General features: G+C 40.0%; 1 protein-coding gene across 1 annotated transcript in view; it reads left to right on the forward strand.

The window, feature by feature from the left end:
* Positions 1-16,680, forward strand: part of LOC146860824 (sperm-specific sodium:proton exchanger-like) — a 4,630,975-nt gene extending 4,614,295 nt beyond the window's left edge. Inside the window, exons 23-24 of the mRNA XM_085646174.1 lie at positions 16,482-16,552; positions 16,654-16,680. Coding sequence (XP_085502300.1) covers positions 16,482-16,552; positions 16,654-16,680 — 98 coding nt within the window. The remainder of the gene's footprint in view (positions 1-16,481; positions 16,553-16,653) is intronic.
* The last annotated feature ends 263 nt before the right edge of the window (positions 16,681-16,943 follow it).

Here is a 16,943-nt window from a genome sequence, read left to right on the forward strand (position 1 = left end):
ATGCTCATGAGGGGGAAGACCTAAAGAGTCAGAGAGGCTATCAGCAAAGAGGAGGGGAATAGAATAAGGAGTGAAAATCTTGAACAGTCGAGAAATGTATGACCAAACCTTACCCCAAAAGTCTGAAACGGTAGGGCAGAGAAAGAGAAGATGGAGGAGATCAGCATTAGAGGAGCCACAAGTCCAACAGTTAGAGCCAGTAGGAAAAACGCGCTAAAGCGGAAGGAGAAAGATAAAGTCTGTGATAGAGAAAAAACATAGATTGAGTAAGAGAGGCAGAACGAGAACTTTTTAAGGATCTGGACCAAAGTTTATCCCAGAAAAAGGTAGACCATTCGCACCTCAGATCAGACTCCCAAGAAAGTTCTAATTTGGATTTGGCACGGTCTGGATTGGGGGCTAAAAATAATTTGTATATAAGAGAGGCCTTGGGAAGAGTAAGGAGTATTATAAGAAGGGAATGTTGCATAATAGGTGAGGATGAGGAAGGGAGAGAATAGTAAATGTCAAGAATAATTGACATAAGGGTAATAAACTTGTGTAGAAAAGAACGAGAGCAACGGAATAAGGATTGAAATTGGGGAAAGGAACGTGGAGAAATTCCATTGAAAAGCTGGTTAACCCAAATAATACCCCTCAATCTCCACGCTTTCCAAAAAATTGGCCTATTCTGGAGGAGAATAAGAGAATTGTGCCAAATAGGGGATTCTAAGAAAGACTCACGGGAAACAGTAGCGGGATGAACCAAAGGTCTCAAGAGGGAGAAGGTATGTCTAAATAAGGGAAGAGCAGTATGAGGAGTTTTGGCAGAAAAACATATAACTTCTTGGAGAGAAAAGGGTAATAACAAGGTTCGTTCAATAAAGAGCCAACGGGGAGTAAAGGGGGAGGGGTATGATATGAGCCATTTTGAAGCATGGCGAAGGGAGAAAGATTTATGGTAGAGACGAAAATCCGGGAAGTTCACCCCACCGTTAGATTTTGGTTTTCGAACAGAAGGTAAAGCAATTCTAGCTTTTTTATTTTTCCAAAGAAATCGAGAAAGGCATGAGTCAATGCATTTGAAATAAACAGCAGGAATGTGAACAGGAAGCATGGAGAGAATATAAATTAAGATTGGGGCAATCATCATCTTAACCGAGTCCAACCGACCCCACCAAGAAAGAAAAAGAGGGTTCCCAGAAGAAATAATTTTCTCAATACGAGACAAGGCTGCAGCCATATTCAATTTAATTGAAGAGACGATAGAATTGGAAAACCATATGCCTAAGTATTTGATTTTTGAACTGTTCCAAGCAAACCCGGTGGAAGAAAAGGTGTAGGGAAGACAACATTTTGTAAGGGGGAGAATTTCAGTCTTGTTTAGAACGAAGGGGACCCCTACAGAGCTAATAAACTTGCTATATGTAAGGAAATAAGCTATTTATGTAAGGTGCTATAGCAAGTGGATAAATACGTGACACACACACCTAGGTGTAAACCATGAAACCGACCATTCATAATATCAAAAATTTAAATTGAAGAATAATTTTTCATACACAAATGTTAATTAGAAAAATATATGGGATGTTTATTTATTCATTTCTTATCATTCAATGGATACTTGATTTTGTTGATTATTCTTTTATATATATATATATCTCATCGTTTAACAATTATATAAACAATAAATACAAATATGATACAAGCAATGCGGTTGATGGAAAACTACGAGCGTTTCGGCAGTGTTGCCTTCGTCAGGAGACCGTCTATTGCTTTGAAACTGTGTAAAATATAAACACATACAAAATAATGGTTACAATTTCACGGTAATAATGTATATACACCTAGATGAAAGAGTTTTAGTCTTATTTTTCTTTTTTCATGCATATTTACATATATACATATTTATACATTCCGTACGGCTAATACTACACAAATCACTAAACCAAATTATACCAGAATCAAAAAGGAGATTAATAATGAAAAAATAATAATCTAAACGGTCTAAACGGAAAGCCAGCAATTTAGCAAACCATTTATAGTCAACGTTGACAAGAGAGATTGGACGGTAATTCTTACAAAATTTGGGTTCACGACCTTCTTTTGGGATGAGGTAAATAGTGGCCTCCTGAAAGGTGCCTTCTGTCTTACCAGCTAAATAGAAGGATTGAAAAAGCGTTAGAAGTTTCGGAAGTAATAAATCAGAAAAATGTAAATAAAATTTAACAGAAAAACCATCGGGACCAGGCGTCTTCACCTTAGTGAGGGAATTTAAAGCAGTGGAGAGTTCATTGAGGGAAAGATCATTATCCAGATCAAGAAGATTAAGATGAGAGGTAGAGGGAGTAGGAATTTTATCAAGATACGATTGAATAAGAGAAGAGGAGGGAGGAGATTCTGGTGTGTAGAGAGTTTGATAAAAAAAAGTTTAAATTCATTGAGAATTTCCTGATCTTTTTGGAGAAGAGAATTATTGGAAGAGTAAACGGAATCTATAAGAGTACGCTCTTTGCGCGTTTTGAGGTAACTTGCTAAAAGCTTCCCCCGACCACCATAATAACGGGCGCTACTACTAAGCAGAATTAATGAAGCATTGTCAGTAGTAGTTTTGTTAAAAGCAAGTTTCGCCCGAATCAATTCAGGTGAAATTGAATTTTTAGAAGAAGTATAGAATTTGTGTTCCAGAAGCTTGATATGCGCTAAGGTAGCTTTCCTCTGTTGAAGAAAGCGTTTCTTTTTCTTTGAAACAAAATCTATAATGTGGCCTCTTGCTGTTGCTTTAAAAGAATCCCAAATAATATGAGGGGAGGAGCTGGAGCTGCAATTAAGTTTAAAGAATTCATCAGTAAAAGAGCGGAAGGAAGACGAGAAGAGAGGATTGGTAAGGAGAGAATTATTAAAATGCCATCGGGAAGATTTCGGGTGAGGAGGGAGCAAATCAAGATCTGTTACAATTGGTGCATGATCAGAGATAACAATAGGCTCTATAGAAGATAGTAGATTTTGAGACAAGGATTGAGAAAGAAAAATATAGTCTAGACGAGAAAGAGAAGCATGAGGAGGAGAGAAAAAATAATAATCATGAGTATCAGGGTGAGAGAGTCTCCAAGAGTCAATGAGATGTGTCTGAGAGACAGTGTCGAGAAATTGTTTGTGAATTTTATGTGGAATAAAACGGACTGTGGATTTGCGGTCTAGAAATGGATCTATAATCTGGTTGCAATCCCCACCTAATATAAATAAGTCATCACGAAATTGAATACATTTTTGTGTAATCACCGGCCAAAAGAACAATCATGTTGTGTGGGACCATAAACATTAAAAACAGTGAGATTAACAGAATTAATTGACAATTTGGCAAGTATCCATCTACCTTCTGTATCTATTTCCTGTGCTAAAACTTTACATTTCAATTTCTTATGACAGAGGATAGCAACACCATTTTTTTTTATTAGTAGATGGAGAGAATAAGACCGTACCCATCCAGCCATCCAGCCTCGTCTTAACTTAAGTGATTCAATATCTGAAAGATGTGTTTTCTTGCATCTCATTTTCGTTAACTTCTGCTAACAGAAGTGGCAATCTTAAAAATTGACATGTTACCCAGAAAACTGCCACTAACTGAGGTTAGCGGCAAGTTGTAAATAAGGCGATAACAAAAAAGCTGCTGTTACGTCAAAAAATTGACGCTATGGCTGCGTTAACTCCTTGTTTATATGCCCCCACATGTGGCGTGAAAGGGGCCTTATTGACAATGCAGCGTTAAGCCACATTAAGTGGCTTAACGCCGCCTTGTAAATAAGGTGAAGGACTTAACGCCACAATAAATTGATGTTTCTGTGGCATAAGCCCTTGTAAATATGCCTCGAAGTTTGAAACCAGCAGCTGCTTTCCAAGTAGGTTCAATTAGGGAAACATTGTTGTCCCATTTTTTTTTTCTCAGCAAATCAACTTTGCTCACCTATGACTTCAACTTAGTGTGAACTTGACCTTCAGCCTGAAGCGCAGAGCTGGCAAGACTCCGTGTACTGTGGGCACTCTGTTTCCCATAGTAATCCTTCCCTGGTCCAGTGCTCCTTTTTTATGTTTGAAAAAGCTTTATTAGTAAACCATAACATATGCAACATACCAGTAAAACAATGCAACACAGAGATAAAATATCGGTAAGAACTGGTATCAGAAAGAGAAGAGTAAAAGCAATTGAAGGAGATGTGCTGAAAGGCTATGGCAAGAGTAAGATCAAAAAGACCATGCTCATGAGGGGGAAGACCTAAAGAGTCAGAGAGGCTATCAGCAAAGAGGAGGGGAATAGAATAAGGAGTGAAAATCTTGAACAGTCGAGAAATGTATGACCAAACCTTACCCCAAAAGTCTGAAACGGTAGGGCAGAGAAAGAGAAGATGGAGGAGATCAGCATTAGAGGAGCCACAAGTCCAACAGTTAGAGCCAGTAGGAAAAACGCGCTAAAGCGGAAGGAGAAAGATAAAGTCTGTGATAGAGAAAAAACATAGATTGAGTAAGAGAGGCAGAACGAGAACTTTTTAAGGATCTGGACCAAAGTTTATCCCAGAAAAAGGTAGACCATTCGCACCTCAGATCAGACTCCCAAGAAAGTTCTAATTTGGATTTGGCACGGTCTGGATTGGGGGCTAAAAATAATTTGTATATAAGAGAGGCCTTGGGAAGAGTAAGGAGTATTATAAGAAGGGAATGTTGCATAATAGGTGAGGATGAGGAAGGGAGAGAATAGTAAATGTCAAGAATAATTGACATAAGGGTAATAAACTTGTGTAGAAAAGAACGAGAGCAACGGAATAAGGATTGAAATTGGGGAAAGGAACGTGGAGAAATTCCATTGAAAAGCTGGTTAACCCAAATAATACCCCTCAATCTCCACGCTTTCCAAAAAATTGGCCTATTCTGGAGGAGAATAAGAGAATTGTGCCAAATAGGGGATTCTAAGAAAGACTCACGGGAAACAGTAGCGGGATGAACCAAAGGTCTCAAGAGGGAGAAGGTATGTCTAAATAAGGGAAGAGCAGTATGAGGAGTTTTGGCAGAAAAACATATAACTTCTTGGAGAGAAAAGGGTAATAACAAGGTTCGTTCAATAAAGAGCCAACGGGGAGTAAAGGGGGAGGGGTATGATATGAGCCATTTTGAAGCATGGCGAAGGGAGAAAGATTTATGGTAGAGACGAAAATCCGGGAAGTTCACCCCACCGTTAGATTTTGGTTTTCGAACAGAAGGTAAAGCAATTCTAGCTTTTTTATTTTTCCAAAGAAATCGAGAAAGGCATGAGTCAATGCATTTGAAATAAACAGCAGGAATGTGAACAGGAAGCATGGAGAGAATATAAATTAAGATTGGGGCAATCATCATCTTAACCGAGTCCAACCGACCCCACCAAGAAAGAAAAAGAGGGTTCCCAGAAGAAATAATTTTCTCAATACGAGACAAGGCTGCAGCCATATTCAATTTAATTGAAGAGACGATAGAATTGGAAAACCATATGCCTAAGTATTTGATTTTTGAACTGTTCCAAGCAAACCCGGTGGAAGAAAAGGTGTAGGGAAGACAACATTTTGTAAGGGGGAGAATTTCAGTCTTGTTTAGAACGAAGGGGACCCCTACAGAGCTAATAAACTTGCTATATGTAAGGAAATAAGCTATTTATGTAAGGTGCTATAGCAAGTGGATAAATACGTGACACACACACCTAGGTGTAAACCATGAAACCGACCATTCATAATATCAAAAATTTAAATTGAAGAATAATTTTTCATACACAAATGTTAATTAGAAAAATATATGGGATGTTTATTTATTCATTTCTTATCATTCAATGGATACTTGATTTTGTTGATTATTCTTTTATATATATATATATCTCATCGTTTAACAATTATATAAACAATAAATACAAATATGATACAAGCAATGCGGTTGATGGAAAACTACGCGCGTTTCGGCAGTGTTGCCTTCGTCAGGAGACCGTCTATTGCTTTGAAACTGTGTAAAATATAAACACATACAAAATAATGGTTACAATTTCACGGTAATAATGTATATACACCTAGATGAAAGAGTTTTAGTCTTATTTTTCTTTTTTCATGCATATTTACATATATACATATTTATACATTCCGTACGGCTAATACTACACAAATCACTAAACCAAATTATACCAGAATCAAAAAGGAGATTAATAATGAAAAAATAATAATCTAAACGGTCTAAACGGAAAGCCAGCAATTTAGCAAACCATTTATAGTCAACGTTGACAAGAGAGATTGGACGGTAATTCTTACAAAATTTGGGTTCACGACCTTCTTTTGGGATGAGGTAAATAGTGGCCTCCTGAAAGGTGCCTTCTGTCTTACCAGCTAAATAGAAGGATTGAAAAAGCGTTAGAAGTTTCGGAAGTAATAAATCAGAAAAATGTAAATAAAATTTAACAGAAAAACCATCGGGACCAGGCGTCTTCACCTTAGTGAGGGAATTTAAAGCAGTGGAGAGTTCATTGAGGGAAAGATCATTATCCAGATCAAGAAGATTAAGATGAGAGGTAGAGGGAGTAGGAATTTTATCAAGATACGATTGAATAAGAGAAGAGGAGGGAGGAGATTCTGGTGTGTAGAGAGTTTGATAAAAAAAAGTTTAAATTCATTGAGAATTTCCTGATCTTTTTGGAGAAGAGAATTATTGGAAGAGTAAACGGAATCTATAAGAGTACGCTCTTTGCGCGTTTTGAGGTAACTTGCTAAAAGCTTCCCCCGACCACCATAATAACGGGCGCTACTACTAAGCAGAATTAATGAAGCATTGTCAGTAGTAGTTTTGTTAAAAGCAAGTTTCGCCCGAATCAATTCAGGTGAAATTGAATTTTTAGAAGAAGTATAGAATTTGTGTTCCAGAAGCTTGATATGCGCTAAGGTAGCTTTCCTCTGTTGAAGAAAGCGTTTCTTTTTCTTTGAAACAAAATCTATAATGTGGCCTCTTGCTGTTGCTTTAAAAGAATCCCAAATAATATGAGGGGAGGAGCTGGAGCTGCAATTAAGTTTAAAGAATTCATCAGTAAAAGAGCGGAAGGAAGACGAGAAGAGAGGATTGGTAAGGAGAGAATTATTAAAATGCCATCGGGAAGATTTCGGGTGAGGAGGGAGCAAATCAAGATCTGTTACAATTGGTGCATGATCAGAGATAACAATAGGCTCTATAGAAGATAGTAGATTTTGAGACAAGGATTGAGAAAGAAAAATATAGTCTAGACGAGAAAGAGAAGCATGAGGAGGAGAGAAAAAATAATAATCATGAGTATCAGGGTGAGAGAGTCTCCAAGAGTCAATGAGATGTGTCTGAGAGACAGTGTCGAGAAATTGTTTGTGAATTTTATGTGGAATAAAACGGACTGTGGATTTGCGGTCTAGAAATGGATCTATAATCTGGTTGCAATCCCCACCTAATATAAATAAGTCATCACGAAATTGAATACATTTTTGTGTAATCACCGGCCAAAAGAACAATCATGTTGTGTGGGACCATAAACATTAAAAACAGTGAGATTAACAGAATTAATTGACAATTTGGCAAGTATCCATCTACCTTCTGTATCTATTTCCTGTGCTAAAACTTTACATTTCAATTTCTTATGACAGAGGATAGCAACACCATTTTTTTTTATTAGTAGATGGAGAGAATAAGACCGTACCCATCCAGCCATCCAGCCTCGTCTTAACTTAAGTGATTCAATATCTGAAAGATGTGTTTTCTGTAAAAGAACTATGTCTGGAATATAGGAGGCAAGGTGGGAAATGATTCTCTGTCTCTTAATAGGATTAATAAAACCTTTTACATTCCAGAGATAACTCTGAATGTAATAGCACTAACAAGTTAAGAAAAACATAAACTACAATGATAGGAGAAGAAAAGAGGATGCCAAGCAAAAGGGGGGAAAGGAGATGAAGGAGGGAGAGGAAAGAATAGGGGAGAAGAAGATGCATACAAAGAAGCAGATTGAAGGTTTATACAACACCAAAAGCGTGGTAAGAGGGAAGGAAAGAGGAGAAATAGATGCAAAGGATAAGGAGAGAGTAAGGAAGGAGGGTAGGAGAGAATGAGGTAAAAGAAGAGCTACAAGTAGAGACAGTACAAATCCAAAGGATGACTGAGGAGACATACCTGAGGGGGATGAAGACAAAATAAGGATGGGGCAGTGGCGAAGAACAGGAGATGATACGCCCAAACCACGAAAACTGACTACACCAGGAAAACAAATAAGGGAATATCAACGGACCGAACAGCTTAAGGATAACGGCAGATCCTACAGGAAAAAAGATTAATGAAGTATGAAAATAAGAAAGATGGCAAACACAGATATAGAGATAAGAGTGAAGTATGAAGACAACAGATATGAAAAACAATTGGTGAGAGAGAAAGAACGGCAAGGAAAGGATAAATAAAGAAAGGAAGAAAAATGCAGATAGAATAAATGAATGATTAAATACAGAAATGATCATACAGAGAGAGGAGTAGAATATCATATATAAACAAAGAGAGTCATGAGTTAATAACATAACAACAATAGGAAAGTGAGTAATCTGAATTTTAACAAATCAAAGTTTAACAAGTCAACCCGTAAGAGGAGCTGCAGTGTCCATGTTAGTTGAAGTGTGAGAATGGATGAATTTTTTAAGCTCTGCAGGATCATCAAAGGATTGAGTACGATTTTGAAAGGTGACCTTAAAAATTCAGGGATGAAAGAGGCCATAACGAGCTCCCATTGAACCAAGAGTTGGACGTAGGTTAAGAAACTCTTTCCTTCTGGCAGCTGTAACATTAGAAACATCTTGAGAAAGATAGACTCTTTGACCTAGCCAGGAGATTTGACGTTTGGCTCTGGCAGCAGACAGAACAGAAAGCAGATCAGTAAATTTGAGGAAAATAATGATGACTCCACGGGGCCTGACCGAAGATGAAGAGAGTGATGGACGTGGACCAAGTCTGTGAGCTCTTTGGATATTGAGTGAAGTTGAAGGAGGCATGTCCAGCAATTTCGGTAAAAATGTTGAAAAAAAGAGACAGGGTCCGCTCCTTCCAAAGATTCCGGAAGGCCGTAGATGCGTAGGTTGTTCTGTCTATTACGGTTTTCCAAATCTCCGAACCTCTTTCTCTAATGAGGAGAGTCTGTGGGAATCATTTTGAACCGTCGAAAGCTGTTGTTCCATTGCAGAAACTCTGTTTTCCATTGACGGCCATTTATCTTCTAGAAATTGCATTTTATTATTTGTTTCTTCCACAAAAGGGCATAGGGCACGAATTTCTTCTAACAACAGTTCCATAGAGATAGTAGGTGCTGGGAGGACAGGAGATGGAGGATCCTGCTTCAGACGTTTAGTTGTGGATGTGGGCGGAGAAGTTTTATTTGTTGTAGATTGTGTCGATTGAGCACGGGTAGAAGATAGACTGGCCATGTCCGCAGTAGAAGAGGGAATAGACGCAGGCGAAGACAGAGAAGAAGAAGATGATGCAGGCGACGACTTGGAAGAAGCCTTGGGAACAAAGATAAAGTGTGCTTTGCGTAACCTGCCCAAAAACAGGTGACAATCCAGTACCACAGAAAAAATTGGCAAGTATACTAACAGCGTCACAAAAGAAGTGACTATTCCGATGGAAAACTGGATGACGACACCACTCCAGAGTAAAACAAGTGTATTGGTTCGACTAAGGCAAAGAGAACAGCAGAAAGCAGGCTGTAAAAAGGATGTTCATAACTGAAGGATGCAGCATCCAATCAGAACAAGTTGCATTGAGGAACATTCCAGAAGAGGAGATATTGCATATAGAAGAAGCGTTCCATATTTCAAACTACTTTGTAGCAGAGTTAAATGTTCCAATATATAAATGCACAGCAAATGATAACCTTTAGCAGTCACAGCTTACAATCAAACTGGTGCTTTGAGGTGAATATGCTGAGCAAAGTTGCTGAAAGATAAGCATGTATTGAAGGACAGCAAGCTAAAGTTCCAAAATCCCACAGTGGGAAAGCATGTTCTCTGTTGGCAGCAGAACAAAGCAGTACCTGGATGGAGGAGATTCCGCCAGTTAAATCCATGACGGATGAATAAAACATGGTGACGCGGCAAAGAAAATGGCGGCCGCGAGTCTGAAGAGAATTTGCGGGTAATTAAATAGCGGTATGCGCGACGCGCAGTGAACCGCAAAAAACAATCACAAGTGGCGCCGCATCTTCCACTGCAGAAATAGCGAAAACCGCACGATAATAGTGCGAATTAACGCATTCGCCGTCCGCTAATTGCTCCGGTGCAGCAGAGAACGGAACTCAGGCGGCCATCTTAACCCGGCACCGAGACCACGCCCCCGGTCCAGTGCTCCTTTTAAAGTGCTACAGCACAAGCAACCGGTCTGAAACAAGTCTGACAACAGACGCTGAACCCAGGTGTGTCTGTGTCTGAAGCCTATTGGCCTATGTTTATTTTCATGTGTGAAGCTGAATCCACTTGGCGTAAATGCCATTTGGAGGCCACAGAATCATTGTTTTTAGTGAAAACAAAAGGTCTAATTATTAAACTAGGCTGCGGCCCACGGCGTCACCTAGCACCACTCCTCTACCTAGATCACTGCTCATAATTCCATCGGGTAGCAGCATACAGCAAGAGCGCTGGCTGCTTCGTTGTTAAATATATACCCCACAGAGTCAGCTGCCTGAAGTGCCACAGCACGCTGCTACGAGCTTGCATTAAATTGCTTCAGTCTAAGCTTTGATGTGTGGTACTTGACAAGGATGTCCCTCTCCCCCAGCATCACCCATCTGCTGTGATCTGCTCTGCCCGCAGCGTCTGCCGCACACAGTATTTGTCATATGAAATATATGAAGCTCAAGGTTGCTGTAGCTGTAGCTCCCTCGACCTTCCTTTCTCCTCACATTAAGATAGGTGGAAGTGGCTACAGTAATAGTCCCCTTCAGTACCATTGCAGGGCTTTGAAGCTGCAAAGCGATGTCAGGATGGTGCCAGAAAAAGCGTTTGATTACCATGCATTGCTCTTCCCAGCTCTCCACTCTCGTGAGCCTACTGGGGCTCTGCTGATTAAGATGAACCTATCTGGCACTGTAGGACACCAAATGACAGACCTGGACCAAGTAGTATTTTGCAACAGGGGCATTTTGTGCCTGTTGCAAAAATACTGAAACTCTTATTTTTTTCCTGATTTCCTCATGCTGCAAAATTTAGCAAACCTGCCCATAATATCAAGGAGGCGCATGTATTTTTATATATGTGTGTGGATATATATATATATATATATATATATATATATATTTATATATATATTTATATATATATATATCTATATATCTATATATATATATATATAGATACCCCAGAAGTACAAAAAATATATAAAAATATATATGTATATATATTTACCGTATATATATATACATGTCTATATGTATATATATATATGTATATATATTTACCATATATATATATATATATATATACACATACACACACACATATGTATGTATATATATTGCATGATTAAGGCAGGTGATGCCGAAACGCGTAGCAATGGAGTGATAACAATAAATCTGTGAATCCAGCAAAAGTCGTTGGTGTCGGTGTCCTCTCTTTTGTGGAAGACAGGACTTGGTGGTTGATATATATATATTCACTGAAAAAACCATAGGTTTCACACACGTTATAGTTACGAATTAGAATTTAAAAAACCTTGCAAATTCACTTAAAAAACCATAGGTTTCACACATGTTATAGTTAGCTGGACATTTCACTCGTAAAAAACCAATGAAATTCCCCCGTTATAGTTAGTGCAGGCAACTATAACTCACGCGACCGCAATCCTCTGCTGATGACGTCAGATATTACATCACTGTATTTAGACACTTATTTACCCATGTCTTCTTCCATTAATCTTTAGCTATACATATATTACAAATATTTATTTTTCATAAAGACACATATGTCATCAGTGATGTAATATCTGACGTCATCAGCAGAGGATTGCGGTCGCGTGAGTTATAGTTGCCTGCACTAACTATAACGGGGGAATTTCATTGGTTTTTTACGAGGGAAATGTCCAGCTAACTATAACATGTGTGAAACCTATGGTTTTTTAAGTGAATTTGCAAGGTTTTTTAAATGCTAATTCGTAACTATAACGTGTATGAAACCTATGGTTTTTTCAGTGAATTTGTACGTTTTTTTAAATGCTAAGTTATGTATTTATTAATTGTTTTTTTTTTCAGGTTTTTCACCGTGCGCGCTCCGTGAAATTGTTTATAAAAAAAAAAAAATCGCGAGGTGCGCGCACCGTGCGCGCACGGAGTGCTTTCCGCACCGTGCGCGCGCTGTGGGCACTAGGTGCGCTTCGCGCACCGAGCACCCTCGGTTCGCAGTGCGTGCCGTGCGCGCGCGGTGCGCGCACCTCGCGATTTAAAAAAAAATTTAAATATTTGTTTTTTTCGCTCTTGGGGGTCCTTCTGTGACCCCCTGACCAAGGCTAGGGGGTCAGGAACTGTCCACTCTGCCCCCTTTTCACGTTCTCCACCTTTTTTTTTCACCCCCTCAGACTGCAAGAGACAAAATGGCGGCCGACACTTCCTGGTTTCGACCGATTCGAATGTTTACCGACATCTAACAACCAATCAGAATTGCGCTCGCGGACGGCAGGGTGCGCGCACAGTGCGCGCACGGTGCGCGCGTATAGATATTGATATGCTTTTAAATGCTATTTTCTCAGGAAATACTGAACTGATTTACACCAGACCTGCAAAAGGCACTTCCTTGACCTTATGGCTACCTCTCTGCCAAATTTCACGTAATTCTGTTCAGCCGTTCGGGCTGTAGCTGCGACTAAAGGTCCTATGGAAAAATGCATGGGGAAAACGCGTTTTGGGACCCCCCCTTTTTCTCGGCCCCGCTTGACGAATCACCCCGAGACTTTCAGGGTAGGAGCTGAGCCCCATTAGTTTTGAAAATTTCGCGAGGATTCGTCAACCGGCGCCAAAGTTATTCAAAATAGAATTTTGAGATTTCCTATGGAAACTAGGTTGTAACTATAACTATCTACTGGCGACCGCCAGTAGATAATATATATATATATATATATATATATATATATATATATATATATATATATATATATATAGATATATATATAGATATATAGATATATATAATGGCCCTCTCTGAAGGGTCACCCCAAACTTCCTGCTCTTCTTTTTCTGACCTTCTCTTTATGTTGGCCTTAGGACTCTGAGCAGTTTACCACTGCATGGGCCCGATTCACAGAACTAACTTAAGACAAAATCCGAAACTTACTACCATTTTGGTATTCACAGAAGGCACTTACTCATTTTGGTATTCACAGAAGACACTTACTCACTTCAGTATTCACAGAAGTTAGGAGTCCTAACTTTAGGACTCCTAAATGCCTTCTGTGAATATCGAAAGTCTTAAAATTTGGATTTTCTCAGTTTAATAGTAAAGTTGGGTTGAACATTTCTATTTTAGAAATGCCATTGTCAGAAAGGGTGGCATTTCTCTGCTATTACTGCTCTGCGAGCCTTGCAACCTGTCTCCAATACATGTCAGGGGTGGGTAACGGCTACATTTTGTGCATTCCCTCTAGATAGCCACAAACACAGGAAGGATAGGAATGTCTGAGTACCCATCTGCTTACATATGCATTCTGATGGCTCTTCCTCAGCAGGAATGGAGGGAGGGGTTGACACACTTCAATAGGTAGTGTCCTGTTTCCTACACAAAGGGCTGATTACCCCCCACAGCTAGGCTTGAGCCACAGCTGGGAAGAAAGGGGCACCTGTGAACTTCAGGGGCCTGCTTTGATGTCACCCTCACTTCAAAGGCACTACTGGGTATAGGTACTAGGCCTCTGACACTAACAAGACAGTAAACTACTGGACCTGTGAAGAACTCTGACAGGAGTAAAGACTGCTGCGCTACAAGTATTGCCGCTCTGCTTAACTGCTGCTCTGGAAGAACTGCTTTTCTTCTTTGTTGTGCTGCCCTGCTGCTTACTGGTCTCTGCCCAGCTAGGGACAAGGACTGGACCCAGAGTGACTCCAAAGGCTTGTTGGCTTGCCCTCGGTTCAGACGTTTCATGGCCATCAAAGACTTCCATCATTCTTGCAACAATACCTAGACTCTCCCATCTGTGAGTCCTGCCTGGATAAATGTTACCAATCCAGTCTTGGACCTTTGAAAGGTCTTTTGTGCTGTGCTTACCCATCAAAACCGATGCATCAACGATTTTTCACTGATTGGAACCAACTCATTGCTTATCGACGCCAAGGCGATTGCTGCTCAACAACATTGTTTCAACAGACTGCGTAGCTCTACAATAATGGACTGCGTGGCTCCACGATGATACATCGCTTGCATCGTTAAAGGGTTCGTCGACAAAACCTTCATCAACTACATGGATTGGAACCGACGCATCGCCTCCATCCTCGGGATCGACAACAACGCATCACCTCCTCTGCTTCTCATATCGAGTCTTCGACGTTGACGCTTCCTCCATCCAAGGTACTTTTTCATTCGGGCCTGCTTGAGTCCTGTCACCGACCTGCCCTCCATCGCTGTCGGCCTAAACTTTGGATTTACCCTGGTCTAGCGTGATCCAATGTCTTCGTTTAGCGATTTATGACTCTAAGCACTATATTTCCATGTAATCTTTCAAAATTCATAACTCTGGTTCTACTTATTGGGTTTTCGTTGTTTTGTTCTTGTTTTACTCATAAAAATATAATCAATTTTTCTAACCCTGTGTGGAGTATTTTTGTGGTGTTTTCATTGTATTACTGTGTGTATACATGTATGTGCACCTATCCTCTCATGGAACTCCTGTCCTGGACAATTGCATAGCTCTACGACAACGGACAAATGTGTAGCTCTGTGACAACGGACTGCGTGGCTCCCCGATGATGCATCGCCTGCATCGTTAAGGGTTAATCGACGAAACCTTCATCAACTACATGGATTGGAACCGACGCATCACCTCAATCCACGGTATCGACAACAAGGCATCACCTCCACTGCTTCTCGTATCGAGTCTTCGACATCGACGCTTCCTCCATCCAAGGTACTTTTTGATTCAGACCTGCTTGAGTCCTGTCGCCGACCTGCCCTCCATCTGGTTAGCGATTTATGACTCTAAGCACTATATTTCCATGTATTCTTTACACATTTCTACCTCTGGCTCTACTTATTGGGTTTTTGTTTTTTTCTTGTTTTACTCATAAAAATATAATCAATTTTTCTAACCCTGTGGGGAGTATTTTTGTGGTGTTTTCATTGTATTACTGTATGTGTGTGTGTGTTTACATGTATGTGCCCCTATCCTCTCGTGGAACTCCTGTCCTGGACAAATGCCAGGGAGATTGATTTTTCAGTCACCACAACTGCTACTGTTTTCTAATAAACACATTTTATAGACTTGGCCTAAACAGAGTTCTGAAGTTTTCTTCAACTGGTGGTAGCTAAATGTAAGGTGTTTGGGAGGGAATGCCAATATTTTGGTGCAAAGCATGTTTCAAATTATTAATCCTCCATCATCATTGCAACTACCCAATCAGCACAGCGTAATTATGGTTAATGGTTTTGTAAAGATCAGCTACTGACAATCTGCATCCCTGCCGTACAAAAATAATGAACCTCCCGGATTTCACACTCTATGTGGGTTGTATACTCTGTTCCTGTGTCCTCTTTTCTTCTTGTCAAACTTTCATTGGATGATTCATGGCCCATCCTCCTCCTGATGAACTCTTTGTCACATGCATGTGGACCTAGACTTTTGGTAAACAGAGGCATGTGGATTGCTTGAGCTCAGAGGTTCTGGGTTGCACTCAGCTATGGTACACAGGTGCTCATGCTAAGATGAGCTTCATCATGCTGTTCTGGAAAGAACACAGGGACCCCAGATTAGGTCATAAGGCGTGATCCAGCTCAGGCCAAATAGTAAAGTAGGCCAAAACCACCTCACACATCAGGAGAAGGACAATACTTGTGAGAAGTTGGTGAAAATCATGATCCCAGCCGTGCTCACACAAGTGCGCTGCAGTCTGACCTGCTTGTGAAAAGGATAGAAGCAGCGTTCAAGAAAGGAGGAGAAATGCGTGGGAAGTGTAAGGTGTAGCAGAGGAAACAGTAATTGTTACGTTTGTAGAACTGCCCCCATGAGCTCCTTTCTCCGAGGTGATTCCTCACCTCAGGCATAAGGACAAGTAAGACAGGTGAGAATGCCGGACACCTACTGCAACAGTGCACGCCTAGTAAAACTTGTATAAACAATTTATGTATTCTGTGAATAAAGCTAAATAATTAGATTAATTTGTTTTATGATTATTTTTTAACAGTGCACTGTGTACTAAGCCATTGTAACAGAAATATTTGGACTGTTCTGAAGTGTAAATTTAAACAATTCTTCTTTTGTAGCAAGAACAGGTAAAACGAGTATTGCTATAGCAGTAAACGAGAGTCTGACAATGTTAAGAGCCGTTGAATCGGTAAGTGTAAATCTTAATACTTGCGCTGTGAAGAATATCAATGGGATCTACTGTGCATTCTTGTGGGAGGGATATGGTTGGGTTCATTCTTTTGTGAACAGAATATCAACAACATGTGTACCAGTTGAAGAAGTAGCCTTTTTAGGTTTCACCTGTGAAATCTCTTGTTTTTAATCACCACACAAAAGGCACAGAATACATGCGCATTTAGCTAGGCGGAAAGCACATATAGTGCTACTGCAAGAGACCAACCTTACGACAGCAGAGGCCACTAAATTACAGAGAAAGTGGAGGGGACAATTGTATGCTACAAGACACGCCACGTTTGCATGAGGTGCAGCAATATGGATACGGTCAGGGATCCCGTTTATTGCACATGAGAGGTGTAGCG

Source organism: Triturus cristatus, chromosome 3_1 (genome assembly GCF_964204655.1).
Source record: "Triturus cristatus chromosome 3_1, aTriCri1.1, whole genome shotgun sequence".
Classification (NCBI taxonomy): Eukaryota; Metazoa; Chordata; class Amphibia; order Caudata; family Salamandridae; genus Triturus; species Triturus cristatus.